General features: G+C 35.8%; 1 protein-coding gene across 1 annotated transcript; it reads left to right on the top strand.

The window, feature by feature from the left end:
• The first annotated feature begins 509 nt into the window (after nt 1-509).
• LOC106143536 (5'-3' exoribonuclease 1) lies at nt 510-24,346 on the top strand. Its single transcript, XM_060944920.1, has 32 exons — nt 510-856; nt 1,387-1,613; nt 1,717-1,769; nt 2,047-2,207; nt 2,641-2,805; nt 3,248-3,530; nt 3,805-3,965; nt 4,474-4,578; nt 4,956-4,998; nt 5,133-5,214; nt 5,885-6,077; nt 6,354-6,527; nt 7,087-7,198; nt 7,906-8,084; nt 8,568-8,737; nt 9,320-9,469; nt 9,808-9,875; nt 10,455-10,669; nt 11,358-11,487; nt 12,151-12,278; nt 12,762-12,943; nt 13,304-13,502; nt 14,058-14,317; nt 15,204-15,365; nt 16,257-16,350; nt 16,854-16,922; nt 17,718-17,782; nt 19,471-19,567; nt 20,471-20,713; nt 21,105-21,211; nt 21,960-22,053; nt 22,553-24,346. Exons 1-32 carry the CDS (start codon nt 782-784, stop codon nt 22,637-22,639), a joined length of 4,533 nt encoding a protein of 1,510 aa, XP_060800903.1. The 5' UTR covers nt 510-781; the 3' UTR covers nt 22,640-24,346.
• Nucleotides 24,347-24,388: the final 42 nt, after the last annotated feature.

Here is a 24,388-nt window from a genome sequence, read left to right as displayed (position 1 = left end):
AAAAAAGTGGTCGATGTTATGTCTAGTTTAAGTAACCCAAAAGACGTGGACATTCGCTGAGCACATTGCTCGGATGGACTCGAACCGATGGACCAGGTGAGTTCTTAAATGGAGACTCAGGGCCGTAACCCGCAGAAAAGGCCGCCCACATCAAAGATGGGTTGATGACATCTGAAGACACATACATACATACATACATAAAATCACGCCTCTTTCCCTGAAGACACGGAGGCCACAATTTGATTTGACGGGCAAAAGATCCCCACGAAAGGAAGGAGAGGGAAGAAGCTTCTCCATCCAAGACTGGATGTAGAAGAGGCTAATGATGATGACACATGATGAACAAAAATAGTCCTAGTTTCTCGAAATCAGTACACAGTCTCGGATATTATGCTCAGTTGAGCTTCGCGAGTCTTATATTTGACACGGTGCCAAAATTAAGATGTCATCTTTTTTATATTGCTGTGTTAAACTATGTCTGTGACGTCATTACGACTGTTGAGTGTTGACAGGACCATCTGGCAACACTCACTTCACTGTGCAATATTTTATTTTCAATCAGCAATGTAGGTTGTTGAAAAATCTTAATTTTACAGTATTTTCCATGTTCAAATAGGAAAACCGCTTCTTGCCAACCATAAAACATCAGGAAGATAGTATTTACTTACGTATGGACATTATTTGTATGCCATATTGAGTGTAAGGTTAAACGGAGGTTTGGGGTCACCGTTACTCAACGTTAGCCTTTTTCTTACAATATTGACGAATTTTGTAAAATACAATGGGTGTCCCGAAGTTTTTCAGATACACAAGTGAAAGGTATCCCTGCCTAAATGAACTGGTTAAGCAGTATCAGGTAATCTTGTTTATTGGTTTCATTATTGCATCTCTTGTCAGTTGTGTAAATAAAACATTTTTCCAAATATTGTTTTGCTTGTATGTATCTGTAGGTGTTTAAATTAGTTGCTTTTACGTTAAATTATTACAGCAGCAATTAATTCCTTAGTCATTATTTTATCTAATAAGACACTAGAATTTAGAATTGTGGTATGATGATTATTTTTTGTTACTATGTGTAAACTGCATACTACTGGCACAGTAAAATAAGACCATTTCTTCACTGAATGTTTCATATCTACGTACACATGCAACAAGCTTAATGCAAGTTTTATATGCAACAGCGAATGCAATTGTGATTATGTTGTGACAAAAAAATGCAATATTTTACTTCATATATTAATATGTTACTTGCAGATGTCATATCAAGCACTGTTAAAAATAGCTGAAGGCCCATCACTGTTTCTATTATGCATATATCAATGAAACAAATCAAATGCACTCAGATCTATTATATATACATAAACTCTTTATTTGTATGATTCACAGATACCAGACTTTGATAACATGTATCTAGATATGAATGGTATCATCCACAATTGCTCGCACCCTGATGACTCCAACCCTCACTTCCGTATCACGGAGGAGAAGATCTTCCAGGATGTGTTCCATTACATCAGCATTCTGTTTCAAATAATAAAGCCGAAGAAACTGTTCTTCATGGCTATTGATGGGGTGGCTCCAAGAGCTAAGATGAACCAGCAAAGAGGAAGGAGGTATTGTTGTAAAATATTATTAGGATGTAATCTTAGTTTTCTTAAAATATCAATATGATTAAAAAAAATAGTAAATATTTTAATTAATTTTATTTGTTTACAGATTCAGGTCAGCAAGGGAAGCAGAAAAACTGGAGGAAGAAGCAGTAGCAAAAGGTATTCTCAACTGTAAAAAAGAACTAAGAACATAATTTGAATTAAAAACCCCATATTATTCAAAATTCTATTCTATTAGTTAAAACATGCTTACAATATACTTCTCTTCTTACTGTCAGTCTTGAGACTGTTGGCTCTGGTCATGCCATGGGCAAAGACAATAAATGTTTGTCTATAAAACATTTGTGTCATCAATGGTTTTGATCACATCCAGAGGCAGTTGTAACCACTTAAAATTGAATTCCTATTTTTTAATTCTTTTAAAATAATTCTTCAGGGGAGACATTGCCAAAAGAGAAGCGTTTTGACAGCAACTGCATCACGCCTGGCACAGTGTTCATGGCTCGTCTCCATGAACAGCTCAGATACTTTGTCAAGATGAAGATGTCTACAGACCCGCTGTGGTCTAAGGTCAAAGTTATACTGTCTGGACATGAGGTGAGATTTAGTATTATAAGTTTGAAGCAAAGTGAAGCAAGAAAATTCTTACGAAACAAGGACTGTATTGTTATTGATATCTGCCGCTATTAGTTTGCCAGACACTGACACAGACCAATTATTCAGACAAAACCAAATTCAACATGCACACCTTCAAAGAACACAACTTCTGCGCTTTCTATTTCCACAGAACATACCTTCGACAATTTACTGCCCTCTATGTTACAATAATCATTATATTTTCGGCTAAAGAGCCATGTAAAAATAAAAACATTAAAAGTTTTAAAGTTTTTACGTTCTACATAATAGATAAATAACATATGAAAGAGTATCTTTTAGCTTCAGACACTTTTGTACTATGGTTAGCCCTTTATTTAAGGAAACATCTAAAGTTTTATTTTTCCAAGCAAACAATAATTACCTGTGCTTTCAGACGCCTGGCGAAGGGGAACACAAGATAATGGACTACATCAGATGGGCGCGCTCGCAGCCCGATTACGACCCGAACACGAGACACTGTCTCTATGGGCTTGATGCTGATCTCGTCATGTTGGGGATGTGCACGCATGAGCCTCACTTCGCATTGCTTAGAGAGGAGGTTTGTTACATTAACATTTCGTATTTTTTTTATTAATTCAAGAATGTTTGAATCTTAATTCTATCATTAAGCCATTCTAAAGAGGTTTTTCGGTCTTTTTGAAAGTCGATAGGTATATGATAACTATAATGTTCGGAATCGGAATAATATAGGACTTTATTCCTATTTCTATAGTAGTTTTAATACAATACATGAAGAAACTCAAAGTTCTAAGCTTGTGGGAAGGCAAAATAGTCAAGGCGAAATCTGTGGGGAACCCATTTTCTTACTTTTCTAGAAAATTCGAGAGTCCCACTTTATCTGTTCATCTCCAAGAAATAATCAGCAAACCGACAACATTCTACAAACAGAAATTTCGCTAGTGCATTGCCATTCTTAACTTGAACACTAATTAAGTAATGGTGGAGTTGTATTCTTACTAATATGTGTTATTTATTTTCAGGTAAAATTCGGCAAGACAACTCAACGGGCGACAAGCCCTGAAGAGACAAACTTCTACCTCCTTCACCTGACACTCCTCAGGCAATACTTAGAACAAGAGTTCATAAGCATAAAAGATAAGCTACCGTTCCCCTTTGACATTGAGAAGATAGTGGACGACTGGGTGTTGATGGGTTTTCTAGTGGGCAACGATTTTATACCGAACTTGCCCAATATGCATATAAATAATGACGCGTTGCCGCTATTGTATAAGACGTATATGACTGTACTGCCTACATTAGATGGTAAGTTTAATTTTACTAACTCATCCTGCTTTTGATTGCCTAGTACAATGATCCACGAAAGTTAAGCATAAGTAACTGCAAATCTATAAAACTGTTATTTTAATTGTGTTTACTTATGGGGTAGACAGAGCCATCTTGAAAATACTGACATGGCCATTTTCAGTTAATTTCTTAACTTCCTAATCTCAATCTTACTACCCAAAATTCTTAACAGATCTTTGAGGGGAGCTGGTAGATATTTCTTATTGCAATCTCATGTTTCTTTTTTCTTTAGGTTATATAAATGAAGCGGGCGACTTACATTTAGGAAGATTTGAAATATTTTTACAAGAGTTAGCTAAAATAGACAAGGAGAAATTCCAGGATACATATGCTGACTTGAAATATTTCGAAGGCAAAACAGGCAGAAGGCCTAACGCTCAAGAAAGGAAGGAGGTACATAACTGAATACACATAGTAAATTTACAGAGACATACTTTTTCTATTTATTACAATGTTATATTGTATATCTTGCTCTGCGCCAACACCAATCTCCTGTTTGGTTTCCTTCCACCCAAAGGTTGGCTGGAAGAGATTGCTTTAACGACACGTCCGCCTTTGTACCAGCAAAACAGTCAGTGTTTTCAGCTGTTTTGTATGATTCACTTTTATGGTGCAATAAAGAGTTTTATCTATCTATTGTTATCGATCGAATTATCGATAATCGAATTAGATAAGAAAAAAATAATTTTATTTCTTGCGGTTTTACATTCTACTTCTACAGATAGATGTTTGGAAATTTTTCGCTCATTCATATGATCACGTCTATATCCCTTGCAGGGTACACAGAGCCAGCAGTCTTAAAATACCGATAGGCCACTATCAGCTGATAGGATAATTTCAAGTTTAGAAAATTAACCTATGATATTTTAATTAAATTTGAAACTTTATCTTATTCTTGCAGTATAAACCAAATAATGATGAAACATTTAATGTGGATGTGAATGACATAAAGGCGAATAAGCCTGATGACGATTTACAAGCGCTTATTGACTCTACAAATGATATGGTATGTTTATTATGGTATTTCATGATATTCATTTATTGTTTTATGAATTACATACATACATACATATGGTCACGTCTATATCCCATGCGGGGTAGACAGAGCCAGCAGTCTTGAAAAGACTGAATGGCCACGTTCAGCTATTTGGCTTAATGATAGAATTGAGATTCAAATAGTGACAGGTTGCTAGCCCATCGCCTAGAAAAGAATCCCATATTTGTAAGCCTATCCCTTAGTCGCCTTTTACGACTTCCATAGGAAAGAGATGGAGTGGTCCTATTCTTTTTTGTATTTGTGCCGGGAACCACACGGCACATGAATTACATTTGTGAAATCAAACTTATGAACAAATAAACTTAATGATATTTTTTTGTTTACAGTATATGGACGATTGTAATGAAGAATATGAAGAGACAAGTGATGGTAAATAATTAAAAATTAATTAATTTCCAATTTTATTTAGTTATTAAATATTAAACTTGTCAAGGCATGTATCATATTTCAGTTTTGACATTGTCATAATTTTATTGATTTAAATCATATTTGTCTTTTTTCAGAGGAAACCACATTTGAGTCAGAGTTTCTACTTCACAAAAGAGATTATTACATGAACAAATTAGATTATTCTAGGGTTACTGAGTAAGTATATTACATACAAATTTTAAGTAGTACATAGTACATACATACATAAATCACGCCTCTTTCCCGGAGACAACATCTTTCCACTTGCCACGACCCCTGCTTTCGCTTCATCCACATTCATAGCTCTCTTCATGCAAGCTCGTCAAGTGGTACATAATAAGACATAAAAAAAATAATAAATGCACAATAGCTGACTTATCCCTATAAGGAATTTCTTCCAATCAACCAAGTAACTCAAAGAATCATATCAAAGTAAGGGATTGTAGTTACAGATAGGTAGTTTATATAGTACCTTTACTAGGTAATTTAAATTTTTATTACTTTGTTGTGGTTTTAGTCTTCTTACTCGCTGAATTATAATAAACTAAAAAATATATAAATTGAAATAAATATCTATATTTATATCTAATTATTATCGTTCAATTTTGCAGAAGATAAAACAAATTAGTATTCTACCTAAACTAGCTTTTGCGCGGGGCTTCGCTACCGTGTGTAGATTATGTTACTCCCTAAGGTCTATTATATATGTGTCAAATTTCGTGAAAAACATTTCAGTAGTTTCTAAGTTTATACAAAAATACAAATCTTATCTCTTTATTATTAGTGTAGATTATTGTTAGATTTTGCAGAATATTACTTTTTTTTTAATACTATTTATTTATTTCAGCGAAGTCCTAGCTGACCAAGCGGAGGGCTACGTGAGAGCTATTCAATGGAATCTATTTTACTACTACAAGGGCTGCCCGTCGTGGTGCTGGTACTACCCCCACCACTACGCCCCCTACATATCAGACATTAAGGGGTTCAAAGACCTGAAGATCGAATTCGAGTTGGGAGAGCCGTTTAAACCTTTTGAACAGGTGAGCGAGAACTGTTATGTGAATTTATTACTTGACATTTTATACTGTTACGCTTTCACGCCTTAACCACTGAACCGATTCTGATGAAATTTGGTTCAGTGATAGAGTTGATCCCGAGGAAGATTTTACTTTTTATTGCAAAAAAAAAGGATAAAAGCGACAAAGCAAGATTAGAGAACTTTAACGTTGAACGAAGTCATTAGCAGCGGCTAGTATAAAAAGTGTCGCTTCTTATTTGCTGCTCATTTTACTAGCCATCATTTTTTTTAATTCTAGCTTCTAGCAGTGTTGCCAGCAGCGAGCAAACATTTGTTACCGACACCCTTCCACGATCTAATGACAGATGAGGAGTCCCCCATAGTACATTACTATCCGATAAACTTCGAAACGGATCTGAATGGAAAACGGAACGATTGGGAGGCTGTGGTGCTTATACCCTTTATAGATGAGGTGAGTTAACTTTGTACAGTTTTACAGCGTCTACCCCGCAAAGCCCAAAAGTATTGCTATTTTTGACATCACTATATCTTACATGTTCGCTTTGACGGACTCTGCTTAAACTGAATGAAAACAGACTATATCTATATAAATAAAACTCTTTCGTTATTGACTGACTGAAAGGCAGACAACGAATAGTCAAACTGCTGGGTCTAGGGGCCTCTGTGACGAAGCGGTATTACGCTGTCTGTGGCACCGGAGGTCTCAGGTTCAAAGAAGAAAGGGGAAACTTCTTGTAGGCGACGGACTAGCAACCTGTCATTATTTGAATCTCAATTTCATCTTAAGCCCTGAAGATGACCCTACAGACTTTTTAAAACTGATGGCTTGGTCTACTAACGGATTTAGACGTCCTGAAACTGTCTGCTCTGTCTAGCCCGTATAGTATTAAGACGTCCTGTAGCACACTGTGTTTCTCAATTCTCATCAAAGCGTATTTCTATTCATTTCATTTATATATGTTTTATACTTTTGCATATGGAAAATATAATTAAGTACAATTTTTCAACAGACAAACCTGTTGTCAGCAATGGCGCCGTGTTATCAAAGGTTGACAGATGAAGAACAGAAGCGAAACAGTCACGGGCCAATGCTAGTGTATAACTGGACAAAAACTAGTCAAGGTTTGTTGCTATTTATATATTTGCTGCAGTGTAGTTTGTCACGCCGCTTCTTCTATACATGCGCTTTAGAAGCGGCAGTAGTTAAAATTAGATTTAAGTGATGTGACGTCAATAAGTGATACCTTGTATCCAATTTTGAAAATAAATCTATTCTATTCTATACTATTTAGTTTATACTTCATCCATATTGCATCTAATAAGTGGACACTGACTAACATTTCAACGCACAGGGCTGTACGTTGAAATGTCAGTCAGTTTAGAAGTGCACTAAGAGACGATTTCCAAAAATTCCAAGGAGAACGGAAATTAACAGGAGTGTCTTTGGACGCGGGCGGATCCGCTGGTTCACTAATATTGACTAGCGACCCGCCCCGACTTCGCACAGTTATCATTTTGTAGATACACAACTTTTCTCAGAAAAACCTCTTTGCCAACATTTCAAACAGGAACAAAATCCGTCCACTACTTTCTGAGATAAGCGCATACATATAGACAAAGAGAATAGGGGGACTTTATAATAATGTAGTGATAGTGAAGTGAACTACGCCGAGCTTGCATGAAGAGAGTTATGAATGTGGATGAAGCGAAGGAAGTATGCAGAGATCGTGGCAAGTGGAAAGAGGTAGTTTCTGCCTACCCCTCCGGGAAAGAGGCGTGATTTTATGTATGTATGTATGTATAGTGAAGTGATGATTTTAACTTCCCAGGCAAAGCTGAAGCGCCAGACTACTTCCCCGCCATAGAAAATTGTCATGCGCACGAGCAACGCGTCTGGCGCTCCGAGTTGGACGTGCCACCTGAATTACTCAAGCGGGGAATGTTGCCAAATGCCAATAGATATTTACAGTACCCCGGATTTCCTACTATGAGACATCTAAAGTACACGGTAAGTTATTTTCTGTTTTTCGCGAAAAACTATCGCTGTTTCGCTTTTTATTATGACGTCAAACGGGACAGCGATAGTTTTTCGTGCGATTAAAACGGCGTCGCGCGTGCCATGCTACGGGGGCTGGATCATGGTCCTAAGAACACCCTAGGTTACTCTCTAGAGAGGTGAAGTCGCAACCGGCTCCTTAACCAAATATTTGGTATTTATGATTTATCTACTTTTGGGCGGTTAAAATCTAGTTGCATACTAATTTATCTCTATTAGTGAATCTATAATAATCTTGGAGTCAGTGATTTAACCTAGTATGCTGAAGACTGTGAATACATTGTGAGAGAAATGTTGCAAAGCTGACCCGAAGCATAATAACGAAAAGCGCAACCAATATTACGCCAATAAAAGAGAGATATGATAAAATATTTCGTGGTAAAGTCTACATATTTTTTATGGTAACACTTTAAAATGTTTTTATTTTTTTTGTAGACTACCCTCAAAAAATGTAAAGTCCAAGTGTTTGACCAGCCGTCTCGCAACGAGAATATGATGATACAAATACAACCTGAACTATATGTTAACGATTCTTTGGAGACTGTCGCCAAAGAACTACTGGGCAAAGTCATTTGGGCAGGATGGCCGCATCTTACTAAAGCTAAGTGAGTAGAGATTTTTTTAATACTAGAATAAGTCTGTTTATACTTGGAATTTCTAAGTATACTCCTAACCATGATATGAAAGTCTGGGTAGAGATAATTATCATTTGTGGCAGTGTCTAGTGAGAAACGATTTATGGGAATACTTTATACTGATTATGGGCATTGCCTGCAGAGAATTGGTACGTAAAAAGAGTGCCTCGAAACTATTAAAGATTGTTCCAATCCGTGTTATATAGAATATCCGTAATATCCACTATGATAAGGATTGAAAGTCTGGTAAGAGATAATTATGATTCGTAGCGCATTCAAGCATTAGCTATTCTAGTAAGAAACGATTTATAATAATGGAATATGTTATATGAAAAGCCTTCATACTGAAATTCAAATATTTTGTTCCTGTTCCAATGTCATTCAGTGAATAGATACCTAATCCCATACATCCATAGCGTGATATATAGAATCAATTTAAATTTATCACAAAACATTTTATGTACAAAGCGATAATCTTGTTCCTTTCTCTTCCATTTTATATATGTACTCTTTTGTTTATTTCAAGAAATAATTCCATCAATATATTTACAGAGTTATATCAGTATCAAGTGAAGCCAAGCGTCTGCACTATATCGATAAAGATAATAATAATGTCAATGGAGTGGTGCCATACACCACGGAAGAAAATTATGGCAATCTGCACAAACAATGGCTGTCTGAACGATCCACTATTTTGGAGCAGTAAGATTTTTGAATTTTACTTAATAAAAGTATATTTTTACCCAACCACATAATGTGTTCCTCTTAATTTAGTAAAATCTTAATTTCTCCTATCAAATAATCTCATCAAAGCGTATTACCCATTTCATTTTCAACTGTTGGCTTCAACGCTCAGAATCCACTGAATACCTGAAAGATTATTAAACACGTAATAGTTTGTTTTCATCAGGGGCATTCTGGTGCATTAATGCTACTGGCTCTATTTACTCCGTAAAAGTTAAACATGTCTTTGTTTTAAGTTCTTTTGTCATTTAGTTGAGCAATAGTTTTACTATAATACTGTATGTTTTTTTTTTAAGTAACCAGAATCGTCTTGGCATCGAATTGGGCGATGTGAAAACTATCATTCACGCGGTCAACCTCAAAGGTAAATGAATATTTGTTAAGTTTAACACTCAAAATTAACTTATTGTTTTACAAGCTTATTTATAATCTTATGTCTTTAACCCTTTAAGTTTGTAAACTCTTTATTGCACATTAAAAGAAATCTTACAGTTATTGGATTTAGAAGAATATGTACAATGGCGGACTTATCCCAATCGTTTACAAATAAATAAGTTTTGTATTCAAATAAGTTTGTTTGTTTGTTTGTAATATCTGTATTGCATAGAAATTTACACAGTGACAAGAAAATAGTACATAGTTGTAAAAGAAACAAATCACTTGCAGTGGCGGACTTAAGTTTTGATCAATGATTCTTTTCACATTAATAAGGTATTAAAGCTTTGTGAAGTTTCGAATTGGATACCTGAACTACTCGACCATAGTTGCCTAACACTGTATATACCCATCAGTCTTAATTCTCACTTCATTCAAAAAATTTCTTCTATATCCAATGACTGTTCTATTTTTGTTATATTTATTTCCATGTGCAATAAAGAGTTAACAAACATACAAACAAAAACAAAAGATTTTTCATGAATAAAATAAATTGTTTATTTTTTAGGCTACAAATACTTAATACAAGACAACAATCGCATAGCATTCGAGCCGGAATGGTGTTCGGTGGCCTGCGGCTACGCTTACCAAGCGATAGTCAAAGATGTGAAGGAGCATGTCCTACAGCTGGCGGGGAGGTTCTCCACGCCGCAGGAGGCCTACCCCGCCGGGGACGAGGTGTTCTTGTTGACACAGGGACAGTATTATGGCTGTCTTGCTACGGTGAGTGCTTATGTATCGTGTGGTTCCCGGCACCAATGCGAAAAAGAATAACACATACCACGATAATATAGGGGGAACCTAACCTAAAAATAGCGATTTAAACGGCTAGAAGAACTACACGGCATAATGTAGTCGCTGTATTCCTTTGCCTTGTGGTTGCCGACACCAATATAAAAAAGAATAGGACCACTCCATCTCTTTCCCATGGATGTCGTAAAAGGCGACTAAGGGATAGGCTTACAAACTTGGGATTCTATTTTGTGCGATGGGTTAGCAGCTTGTCACTATTTGAATCTCAATTCTTTCATTAAGTTAAATAGCTGAACGTAGTCATTTGATCTTTTCAAGACTGTTGGCTCTGTCTACCCCGCAAGCGATATAGACGTAACCATATATATGTATGTAAATGGCCTTCAACTACATATAAAACGCTCAAAAGATTCGACGTCAACCGCTCAGTAAGAATCCGCGGCCAAATTATTATAGTGAAATATTTATGAAAACGCAAAGTGACTGTAGCTTTGTTTCAAAAGTACGTTTGTGAGAATACCTTTAGTGTTAAAACTGTGAGAGAGAAGAAGAGTTTGAAAGCATCTGAAAAAAAAAAGATTTTAAATGTTGAATGCCTGGTTAGTAGGACTTTTTCCTTAACTCATACGAGTAAATCCTATCGAATTTTGTACCTCAGGTGGTGGACTCGGAATTGATCCGCAACGGTAGAATCAAGGTGTGCTTGAACGAAGTCGCCGAAGCCGTGCCCGTGGTGCGCGCCGCCGCGTGCCCGTACCGCCCCGCGCAGCGCGCCGCCGCCGCCGCCGGTGTGTATACACGCGTACAGTGCTATATTGTACTACTACAAATTTTTTTTTTTTATTTGGTAAATTTTTTTAATGCTGTTTTAATTTTGACGTGACAACGTCTTAGAATTCTATTGAGCCGGCTGCACGCACGAAAAAACATGACTCATGCGGCGTTACCTCGCTCTGAGGCGTTCCATGTAAGGCTTGAAGTGCAAGCGAGAGCGCGAAACGAGCGACAAAGAGGCACAATCGGCCTTCGCGTTCGGCAGGGTTCGACATCTGTCTCTCTCCTATTTGAGTGAGCGATGCGTCTACGAGGACAGTTGCTATACTATAGTACATTTACATGTTTTGGTCGAGTTGCAAGTGCAGTGAAAAGTGAATGTGGTGTATCAGTATTTTCTTAAGACGTTGTCACGTTCAACTATCGTCAGTAAACCGGCTTTGCAGGCAACTGATTTTTTTGGCCAGGTAATTAATGTAATAGGTGAAGCTATTTAACCTAATGACTATTATAAAAATATCGATGCCTCGATTACGTTGGAATTGCAAAGCCGACAAAGTAGCCAAAATTGAAACTACACTCTTGGGTCGTAATCATCCGCAGACGCCAGTTGACTCGTAAAGGCGTAAAAAGAAAAAGAAGGAAGACTAATTTGATATTAAATTGTATACCTACAGGTATATCTTCGCAACTTCTGTCCCGCCTGACTGGGACGGTGCTGGTTATATTTGGTGAACCTAACGACATGCCTACAGAACAGCAGTCCAAGACCAACATAGGGCTTAACCTCAAGTTTAACAAGAAGGTACTTAACTTATAAATATAACTCTTTGTTTCCCCACTTCTTCTACACTTGCGCTTCGGGGGCGGTAGTCACTTTGATGTAAATAATTTTTTTTTTCGACGGATTGGAGATGGATAGCACTCGATCTTAATCATTATAAAGTACTTACTACTGTTACTTTTTGCACCAAAAGATTGAGTTTTTTTAAGATTTTTTATTACTGAAAAATATTGCAATAAAAACGTCTGTACCATTCGACACAGTCTCGGGTATACTATGCCTATTTAAGACTTGTGAGTCTGAATTTTGGCATGCGGGTGGCGCTTCCATTTCCCTTCCATGATTTTTTATAGTTCTGTGATATAACCACTCACTTAATCTGAAATACATACCTAGCCATACAGCTGAGCGGGTCATTTCAGTCTTTACTAAACTGTTGACTCTGTCTTCTTCTCAAGGGATTGTAGATTGTATGTTTATTATTCTTGATAACTTTTGTTACAGAACCAGGAAGTTTCTGGTTACACCCGCCGTTGCAAAACAACTAATGCGTGGCTATACTCAGACCGTTGTATAGAACTGGTCAAAGGGTATTGTAAGGAGTTCCCCGAGTTAATCAACACATTGGCGTCTTCGATGGGCAATGACGTCTTCTTCGAGGGTGATTTGTGGCCTGGACAAGTTGGGTAAGTTGATAAGTTAAGTTTTGTTAAATATAACTCACCAAATAGTCATGTCTTTTGTAGGTATGTAAGTCCAATCCATACTAAATATTAAAAATATGAAAAAGTGTTGGTTTGTTTATTTTTTGCGTCAAAACCACTGAATCAATGTCCAAGAAATTTTGCATAAAAATATTGTGGCATACGGAGAAGTAGACAAGAATTGGTCAACCCCGGCGTTCTCAACAAATTCCGTCATCTTCAGAGGTGTACTATTTTACGTGCATTTTAAATATTATAATTTCTGGCTGGTCAGAAAAATCTGAAAGTTTTAAATCCAAAAAAAAACATTCTAATATCTTTATTGTTTTTTTTTTTGCATAGACAAAAGAAGCCGCAAGAAGTGGTGCAATGGATAAAAAGCCAGCCGCAATCGAACGCGTGCCGTCGCGAATGCGGCTCCGAAGCTTTGGAGCCGGAAGAGTTGAAAGCTCTATACGAAGATATCAAGCCGCAGTTGGAGAAGCTTAAAGCTCAGGAGAAGAAGGTCACGCTGCATGTCAAGTGGAGTCTGCTTTATAAGGTAAGATCTTGTAGTGGAGTCATAGTTGTTGGTCTGAAGTTTGTCCTGATTTTGTACTTATTCGGAAGACGCTGTGAGAGACCTGAACTGAACCTCCGCAACCTTTACAGGGGAACATTAGCCATATTAGATCATGATTACACATCCAGTTGGTTAAATGTGTAGGTTTCCTCACGATCTTTCCCTCACGTTAAAAGCATCGGTTAATAACTTAACCAATGTAATCTTAAAGCGCATATTCGAACAAGGCTAACAAAATCTTATTATATTTTCATATGAGGTTTCATTCGGTTTGTACTATTTATAAATAATACAGGTTTACGAAACGCCCGAGATAAAATAAAGGTACCTACGTCACGTGCGCGTTTAATACCTGTATTATTTATAAATAGTATAATGCAACGCTGAAGTTTGAAATCGGCGGTAGAATTAGCTATTATTTGTTGCCGACTATACAAGAACTATACTTGGCAATTAAACGCAATACCTACTCGTTTCACAGCGCTCCTCTAGTTCGTCTAAACAGCCTCTAATTTGTATCAACTTTATTGTTAGCCCGAACTCCACGAGGGCAACATCCAACCCGACCCCACTGCGGACTTCAAGATGTACGACCGAGTGGTCTGCACAGCGAGGAATATAACCGTTCCCCTGGGCGCCAGGGGAACTATCACGGCGGTATATAGGCCTTCCTCAGTGAACACTGTGCGGCTCGCGGACAAGCTGAACGCAGAGCCTACTTACCAGGTCATGTTCGACGAGCCATTCCCCGGGGCACTCACTGAAGATTTGTTTGAAGAGGCCAGATTTTACAGGTAAGTGTCTGAAATGTGTGGTAGTGCATGCCTTAATTTTGGGATAGGGTTGGTTTTAGGGGCAATAAATAAAATAGTCTATGACTCTGTCACCGATAATTAAAGTTTCAAAGGGAAGGTCCCTTTTTATATATGCATATGTCACGTCTTGGAGCCTTGCAATGTAAAATGACTATCCCTTATTCTTAAAAAATCTTGAATCAAATTGTAACTTTGTCTGTCTTGTGAAATTCGCTATTACATCACCATGACTCTACCAACCTTCCGATTACGATACAAATAATAGGTGATGATGATGATAGCTACTCTTACGTTTGCTGTGCTGTTGTTTCCGATCAATTTTGTAAAATAATTTGAATATAATAGATAGATAAAATTGTTGAATAAACGTTGACGAATAAAACGTTTATTCGACAGAGCTACAGACACAAAACAATTAATATAACAATAACAAATCCTTAAAACTAACACATTTGTGCTGTAGCAACGTCGAAATAACCATAACTAATATTTTTGCACTGAAATAGTACAAAAACTAATAAACTAATTTTCAGTTTGAAGTAGATGCAGGTACTTTAAAACCAAAAAGTTAATCTTATATAAAAATGAATCGCTAAATGTGTTGGTAAGCGCATAACTCAAGAACGCCTGGACCAATTTGGCCAATTCTTTTTTTTAATATTCGTCGAAGCTCAAGGATGGTTTTCTAACTAATACGTACAGTCAATTTGAGCTTTATTGCTAATGTATAAAGTTCACTGTTGTCTAAGCAATGTAGGTCTAATAGATAGAAACAAAAAACTGTCATATTACAAATCTTTTTGACAGAACGAAGTCTGTCGGGTCCGCTAGTATATAATAACTCTCCTCCTTCTGCTTGCCCCAGGATGTTGCCGACCAACATGCTGAACGTGTCGTACGGCCGCAAGCTTCGTCACCTGGTCCAACACGCCACAGACGACATGTTTCTGCCAAACGTGTCCAATAATAAAGCCCCCACTTTATTGAGAAGAGATGATGGGCATCACTCAGCGTTTGCAAGCTATAGGTAACTATTTTACATACATACATATGTACATTTATAATCACGTCTATATCCCTTGCGGTGTAGACAGAGCCAACAGTCTTGAAAAGACTGATGGGTCACGTTCATCTGTTTGGCTTTATGATGGAATTGAGATAATAGTGACAGGTTGCTAGCCCATCGCCTAAAAGGAGAATCTCAAGTTTATAAGCCTATCCCTTTGTCGCCTTTTACGACATCCATGGGAACGAGATGGAGTGGTCCAATTCTTTTTTTTATTGGTGCCGGGAACCACACGGCACTATTTTTTCTCATATTTGCGTGTTATAAGTCGCACCTGCAACTGTCCGCTTTTCTACGTTCCTGTCTCACTTGTATTATATATTCAGCATCCTTAGTTTGTAACCGCCTTTAAAAAAAGGTGGTTCTCAGTTTGACCTGTTTGTATGTATGTTTGTTCGCGATTATCTCTTGTCTGTCATTGTTTTACATCATAATAAAAAGCGAAATAGTGAAATGGCGTCGCGAGTGTCATATTTTGGTGTTTGCACTGGCTCCGTTAGACTTCTTAAAATATAACTAGATTAGAATTCAAATTTATGGGATACTTAACACTTAATAATTGTCATATCTTTTGGTTTCACAACATTGGTTGACGTCAAATAAATTACTTAAAATTAAGTTTACTGCCGCTTCCAAAGCGTCGCAGTTTATGTATGTATGTATGTTACATACATACATACATAAAATCACGCCTCTTTCCCGGAGGGGTAGGCAGAGACTGGTCAAATTAGTTTTGTCAATACTAATTTCAAGCCACTAATTAAAGTAACGTAAATCCGGCTTTAAGTGACTTCATCAAACCACTTAGAGTACGTTTGAACCTTGGACATGATTCATCATTCCATTTTGCAGCCCACCCAGTGTTAGTAAAACGCCGACTAACGAGCCCCGTAACACCGCGCCGCTGGTAATACCAACGGCTGTTGCTTCCAACAACGATCCTCAGGTAAGTGATACCGATAGCTGATAAAGTATATACGTACATATAATCACGTCTATCACTTGCGGGGTAGACAGAGCCGACGGGCTCGTAAAGACTGAAAGGCCACGTTTAGCTGTATGGGAAAATTGAGATTTAGTTAGTGTATTTGCTAGCCCACCGTCTAAAAGAAGAATTTCAAGTTTGTTAGCCTATTCCTTAGTCGTGTTTTACGACGTATGGGAAAGACAGGGAGTGATCCCATTTTTAAGTGATGGAAACCATAATTAAAGATAAAATACATTCGACATATAAATTGCAATCTTGTTGCAAGAACAAAACAAAACTCAAATCAGACTATATTTCTTTCATATTTAATTATGGCTAATTAATCTTCCCGCCCAACTTTATCTGTGTAGATTTTTGTCTAACGTAATTCCTAAGATTACAAAATTTTAAAATTTAATATTGCATTTGTATTGTCTTATATTATTCCTATTGCTTTTAATCGTAACCATTTATTTTGCCAGGATGCCACACATCTGCTTAGAAGCCTTCTGAAGATAAGCGACAATGATGATTCGAAGAAAAACGGCAAGGTTAGTATTCAAATAACTTTCCTTCTATGTCTAATCTAGATGTGATTGATTTTTTTAAATTTTTGTTGTGTTTGCGTTGCATTTTATTATAAATAATACAGATATTAAACGCGCACGAAACGTACCTTTATTTTATCTCGAACGTTTTGAATCATGTTCATCAAAATGTTAATAAAGATGCGTTACATACCGCGTTCATTACCTGAACTATTTATTTATAGAATTATCAAGATTTGTACAAATCTTTCTATCATCATCCACTTAGCGTTAATTTTTTTATAAAAAACTTGATGTAGGTTCAATAGTTGCACTTAATGCTAATAGCATTCTCTACCAGTCAACTTTTAGAAAATAGCAAACAGATAACGTGCCATGTTAGCAAGTGTCAATTCGGGAGAAAAATAAATGTCAAACTACATTTTTTTTATTTTAATGTATGTTATGTAACATATATTAAAATAAAAAATAGATATAAAATACACGTTAGTCCGGGTTACGTCCTCATTTCTCTGGAGAGGAGTCCAATGTACACATTGTGTGAGTCAGGTTTTAACACGAGGCGACTTCTTCTAGACTTCTGCAATCTTTGCAGGGGAACCTTATCCTTATTGGATCATGGTTAAACATATTACACAGTTGTCTGAATGTGCAGGTTTTCTCAAGATGTTAACCGTCAATCATGTATTCCGTATTTTTAACTCAGTGGACGTTAAACTGTTTGACCACCGTCACTCTTCATTATAGTAAAGCAAAAAAGAGTTTTCTTAATGTTAACAGAAATATGATCGTTTTTAGAATGCGTCAGACCAGAATTGGCGAGTGAAAAATGAAAATATTCCACAAGCCCCGCAAACTCATAGGTATGTATTATTTTATTTTAATTTTCAAAATACTATCAGACTTTAGATATGTATATATAAAATCGATATGTTCATTTTAAAAAGCACACCTTATTACATCATCGTAACAAGTTACTTTTACTATACTCTTTTTTTAACATATAAATATATGTAAAAATAATAATAATATAAATGAATGCATACAAATTTTAATAATAAGTCTAAATCTGTGCTCATACATCTAAAAATCTCACGGAAACATAGCGTTAATGCTCTTTAGGCGCGATTGGTCCAATTCGCGATAAGTCCAAGTCCCAATCGGTCCAAAAACACAGATTAAGTGTAACGAAATAAAGAGAAGCCTTTTTTGGACCAATCGCGCCTAAAGAGTTAATAAAAATGTGTAGTTATATATATTTATAGTAGTTTATGTGTAGTCTCTGTATACAATATCTATTTTACTTTAGTGTTAGAAAGGTGTAATATTGGACTGGGACTGGTGAACTGGGCAGGCCTAGACGAATGTACCTTGATGAAATCGGAGACGTTTTGGCAAAAGGTCAGGTCAAGAGTGATGCATGAAGAGCATGCAAACCGATGCGATTGCATGCTCCTCATGCAGTTATGAATGTGGATGAAGCGAAAGAAGTGTGTAGGGATCGTGGCAACTGGAAAGATGAAGTCTCTTCTTACTCTTCCAAGAAAGAGGCGTGATTTATGTTTGTATTAATGTATGTAAAGTGTAATATATTCTTATGTTTCTCCATTAAATATTTGCAATATAAGTAAATAATGTAGAAAATAAAAAATATATTTGTGACTTTAGTATTAGGAGTGTAGAAAATATAAAAGATTTGTGATTTCAAGCGGCCTTGTGCATCCGTTTTGGAAACTGTTCGCCGGGTAAGACAGTGTCGTGCTGTGTGCCATGTAATCGTCATTCCAGTATTGTTTTCATTCAATATATTAAAAAAAGCTTTACTAGTGCTTTTAATCTAAAGCTCGTCATTAATTGCCTTTTGAAGCATTCGTAAAAAAATACAATTTTTAACGTATAAAATTGGTATCCACAATTTTTTTTTAATTTTCCTTGTCTATTTTGTGTTTAATATTAGTAAAATTTAATTAGTTAATTGAAACTTTCAATCAACGTATTCGTTTATGTAGAAGTAAAAGGCGTATTATTTATCTTTATGTTAATGCTGTGATGCGCGTTCAAATATAATATTAAAAGTTATTATTATAATATAATTTTAAAGTTTTTGTCACACTGTTAACAGATAATTATATTTTTATCAACTGATGTTAATAGTTTAATTAATTGATATATTATTTTTTTATCTACGAACTTTCCAATTATATATACCCGTAGTTTCTCGTTCTGAATTCTAAACAGAATGTGTATGACTCATAGTAAAGCATATGCCTATCATTAGCTTGTACAATAGTAAAAACATGATCAAAAGAATAAAGCGTAGCGCGCTATAAATCATCATAATTTCGCACGATCGTAAAAAATTACATTATACATAATATGTATTGTAGAAATTAACACCTAATAGTGAAACATGTCCCACAGTTTCTTTTTAAACAAAATTGTGCTGTTGTTCTCATTTTTGAAAACATACTTAAATTCTGTATTTTTTTTTTAAATATATTTTAAAAGTTCGAAGTATCATAACTTTATTCAATTTTATGTTTTTGTATAGATTACCGCAGCAAAATTGGCGTAACGAGAACAGCAATGCACACAACAAGCCCGGTATCTATCAGAATCCTGCGGAGTGGGCCAATAGCAATTATAAGGTAAGATTACATATATCACGTTTTTATTTATTACGGGGTAGGCGATGCTAATAATTCCGAAAAGACTTGACTTTCACGTTTAGATATGTCTTAAAGATTCTGTTGCAACATTAATCTTGTAATCATAATAAGTGTCAAGCATATGAATAAAGATAAGAAAAAGGCTTACAAATCAACGTGCAATCAGTAAAAAAGTATACAAACTCACTTTTGCATTTATTATTATGCGCACTAGACTTATTCACTGGACTATGATCGACTCCAATAGGTCCTCTGTCAGTCAACATTCAAAGTAAAAAGAACTGTGTCACGTCTTTATCCCTTACGGCGTAGACAGGGCCAATAGTCTCGGAAAAACCGAAACGCCACGTACAGCCCTAGGAATGAAAATTTTACGATAAATGTCAACAATAGGTAAAATTAAATAATTTTCAGATATTGCACCTTCTCAGGTTACTGGGCCGTATTATACTGCGTTATTTTTTCAAATGACAACTAAATCAGGTACACTGATGTGATAAGAATCAATTATTGTGTTTACATTTTATCAACACCATACAATTCATGTACAGTTCAATAATATATTTTTATTTTACACAGCATCATGGAATGCATCATACAAATTCGAAAAAAAACATGTATTCACTATTCATATTGATTGCATGAGTGTTTTTTTTAATTTTAAGTTTATTTCAATACGGCTCCTTGTCGATGACTACAAAAAAAAAACAATAACTCCACGTTTAACAATATCTTGTATTTTACGCTGTATTGTGAAAACGGAAGATTAAGTAAAAATTAATAGTCCCTGTTATCTTAAACAGATATACTTCCGAGAAGAAAAAGATGCCTCTATCTCTTGTACTTGTACTTCCATATATTTAAAACACTTATATTTTTCAGAATCAAATGCCCCTACCTCCGTATCCCACTTTCGGTCAGCCTTTCCACGGGCCCGGCCCCGCCCAAATCCCGTTCCCACAATTCCAAAATCCCCATTTCCAGCGGCACGGCAACCCACACTACAACGCGAATCAGGACAAGACCAGATACCAAAACCAGAACCAGAACCAAAACCAGTTTCCGAAACATGCGCCCAACGTGGCCGCGGCTAATAATCTGGTGCCCAGTTGGTTAGCGGGACAGGTATTAATTAATGTTTATTTTTAATTTTATTAATAGTCCTTTTTTATTTTGCGAACATTTCTTTCATTTAAGATATAATAACGAAACTAGGTTCTCCTTAACAGTTATATTTTCACTTATTGTTTAATTTTTTTTTCCTTTACTATCGTTAAACTTGAGATTATTAAAAAAAGTTACATAAAAACCATGCTTACAATAACACTTTTTACAATATTATTAAATAAATTAGGCTTTAATTTTTTTTGTCTAAACTTCTTACTCTTAACTCTTTTTGTGATGTTTAACTCTCTTACAGGATAAAACAAAATGGCAACTCTTTATTCGGCTTTATATCTGATAAATCCTTCATGATATCAACTACAGAATATAACAACATCAACTTAATTTTCAGAACAAACCAAATGCGAGCCAGCCGAACGCCAGCACCAATGCGGTGCAAAACAACGGCGAGAGGATAAGCAATCCGTTTGTACCGCTACAAGTGCAGACTAGCCAGAGGTCAGTTCATCTTAATATCTAGTTAGTAGAGCCGTGTGGTGCAGGATTTGCTATGATATAAGTAAAAAAAAATTACAGTCACTCCGTATTTTCCCACTCCCACCCCCTCCCCCCCGGAAATTATACGGTTCAAGTGTTTACATTGCAATGTCAAGAGTTTTCCAGATAAGATAATTATTTGCAAGATTGAATACAAACATCTTTAGTACAAGTGGTAGGGTATAACTTCGTGATAGAAATCGGCGCCAGTGATGCGTACCACATATCGATGCTTTTACGATGACTCGACTAAGAAATTCAAGTTCTTTTATCGTGTTATAAGAACTTCTTAATTTAATCATGACGTGTCGAATCTCAGTATATTTTAAGGAATACGGCAGTCATAAGAAATTCACATAATAAAGCAGCTTCTCTACTAGAATTATATATCACACCCAAAGACGTAGAAAAAGGCGGAGTGTGACTTGAATAAAAATTGAAGCATTGTAATGGCGGCGCTGAACGCATGTGTGTCAGAAAACTTGCCATTTTCTGACGTAATGATGTCAGACTGTCACACTATTTGGTGAGAGTGTACGCGTGAGGCGTGTATATATATGTAGTGGGTCGGCATACTTTTGGTACTTCATTTTGCCATATACTAAAACTCCGTCCGCCTTTTTTTTCTAAGTTTATGATCTCACCTTATTTTTGTTTTTGTAATCTATATGTAAAGAGTGTAAACTATAGGTTTTTTTTTCATCTCTAGGAGAACCCAGAAACCCGGTGGGTCTACGGCTAAAAAGGAAGAGACGCCAGCGCCTCAAAATACAATGCCTAAACCGCAGCCCCTCAGACAAGCGGTAATAATTCTTTTAACAATACTTCTAGTGCTTTGTAGTACCCGGGACTTCGAAATAGGACCTTTCCCGTGGACGTCGTAAAATGCAACTATCTGAATATCAGTTCCATCATTAAGCCATACAGTTAAACGAAGTCTTTCAGTCTGTTTTAGGACTGTTAGTTCTATCTATTCCGCAAAGGATATGGCCGTGATTATATGTATGTATAATACTACTTTCCTGTGCTAAGGCTTATATATATGTACTTACCGCATTTCATCAAGTAATTATTTCTTGAATGATTTGAATAAACAAAACACTATATGAGTATTACATAATGTGAGATTCAAAATTTTTGTTCGGCTATTTAAATTGCGAAATATGTATATAGGGTGATAATTACATTGGCTTAGGGGTTTCAAAATAAAATGAAAATTGTTCTAATAATTCGGAATAGTTTTAAATCATTCATCATTTATTCATTAAAATTATTATGATATGGCATTAAATTTAATTTCAGATGCCGCAACAGCAAACGAATTCATCACGACCGATGAAGAAGAAGAAGCCCAGAATAGCTGCCAACTTACCCTTCCAAACAGACTAGTGTTCTACCATAGACAACATACAGTATTGCCAACTCTAGTGATAAAAACTTCTAAATTCCTAATAACAGATCGGTAAACAAAATAAAAATTGTAAATTATGTAAATAGTACATTTGTTGTATTTGACTCATGTGATCAATTTATTTTTGTTCATATCATCAACTGGAATGTGTACTAGCTATTTAAAAAAAAACTTAAGGTATAATTGCGTGTAGCTATCGATTGTGTTTTTGTTTGTCCGTATTTTTTAAATTTATATTGCACTTAACTAAAGAGACTACATAACTATATGAGTGCAATAATTTTCCACTTATTTCCTTTGAAAATAATAAATTTGGAATATAGTACGCATAATCCTAGACTTACATTACTCGTACTTACCGTCGCTTACGATTTTTTTTTTACTTTCAATCTTAGATAAACAGTTAACGCGTTTACTGTCACAGTTCTTGCGACTTTGATTTAAGACTATTTTTTTTAAATTCATGGTCTCAAGATCATCATTACATGTATCACATTGTTTGACATTTAACTATTTAGAATTTCTTTATCGGAAAAATAACAGTTAATTCGTTAACAAATGAAAAATAATTGAGAATTTAAAAAGTACACCTGAATTATATAAAAATATTTACATCAAATTTTATTTTTGACATCATTTATACACTTACAAGTGTTATATTGTGTTACTTTAAGAAAATACAATCTTTCTGAAAAGTACAAAGCATTGTTTAGAAAAAATAATAACGTCTGCGTAGATGAGACACTTTTTGGATAGTTTAAAGTTATATGTGATTTATTTTAATTCACCACAAAGCAAACAGTTCCTAATCTGCGCAAACGTTCATTAAAAGTTAGATAATTCTATAATAAGTAATAAAAATGTAAAATAAGTATAGGTCGCGCGGTGGTTTAAGAACGCTCGGCAAAAGTAGAAGGGGCATGCGCAGTGATCAATTTTTAGGTCTATTTGGTGCGACGAGGAGAGAGGGGGGGCGGGTGTGCGCCGACGGCGACACGTATTGGTGGATTAGTCACTCTTTACTTCCCGCGTTGAGTTCGCGCGTCCCGTGTCTCTTGGGTACTGTTGCGCACAAATTGTTTTATCGTATTTGTACGCGACAACTTAAAATAATATATCAATTCTCAAACAGTACAAGTCGCCCCTACCCTATGTCCGTCCACGGTTGAATATAACTATGTCAAATTTCATCAAAATTGGTTCAGCCAGGTCAGGTTAAGTGTGAAAACTGAACATGCATACACACATACACATTTTCGCATTTATAATATAAGTAGGGATTATAAGTATTTATAAGGCACAAAATCCATACTAACATTATAAGTATATTATAAGATATGGATATACATAGTTAAATAACCGAGTTAAAACATAGGCTACTTTTTTTGGAAAATCACGCGGGCGAAGTTGCGGGACAACAGCTAGTATTAAATAAATAAATAAAAAAACATTTCCCTTAGCATTTTTGAGCGCGAATGTACACATGCGCCGTTTGCCCCCACTATTTTTTCCGAGCGTTCTTTAACCACCGCGCGACCTATACATAATATTTAAAACAATAGGTACCTACTTTCAGCAAGTACAACGTAGACACACCGTACACTTATTTTTGGCATGTAAATTTAAATAATGAATGTTTTTTTTTCAAATCAAGATTATGTGTAATAAATGAATTCCGAACAGTATTTTCTGTTTTCTTTTTATTATGTAGGTTTCTTTTTATTATG

Source organism: Amyelois transitella, chromosome 7 (assembly GCF_032362555.1).
Source record: "Amyelois transitella isolate CPQ chromosome 7, ilAmyTran1.1, whole genome shotgun sequence".
Taxonomy (NCBI): domain Eukaryota; kingdom Metazoa; phylum Arthropoda; class Insecta; order Lepidoptera; family Pyralidae; genus Amyelois; species Amyelois transitella.
This window is presented reverse-complemented; position numbering and strand designations above follow the sequence as displayed.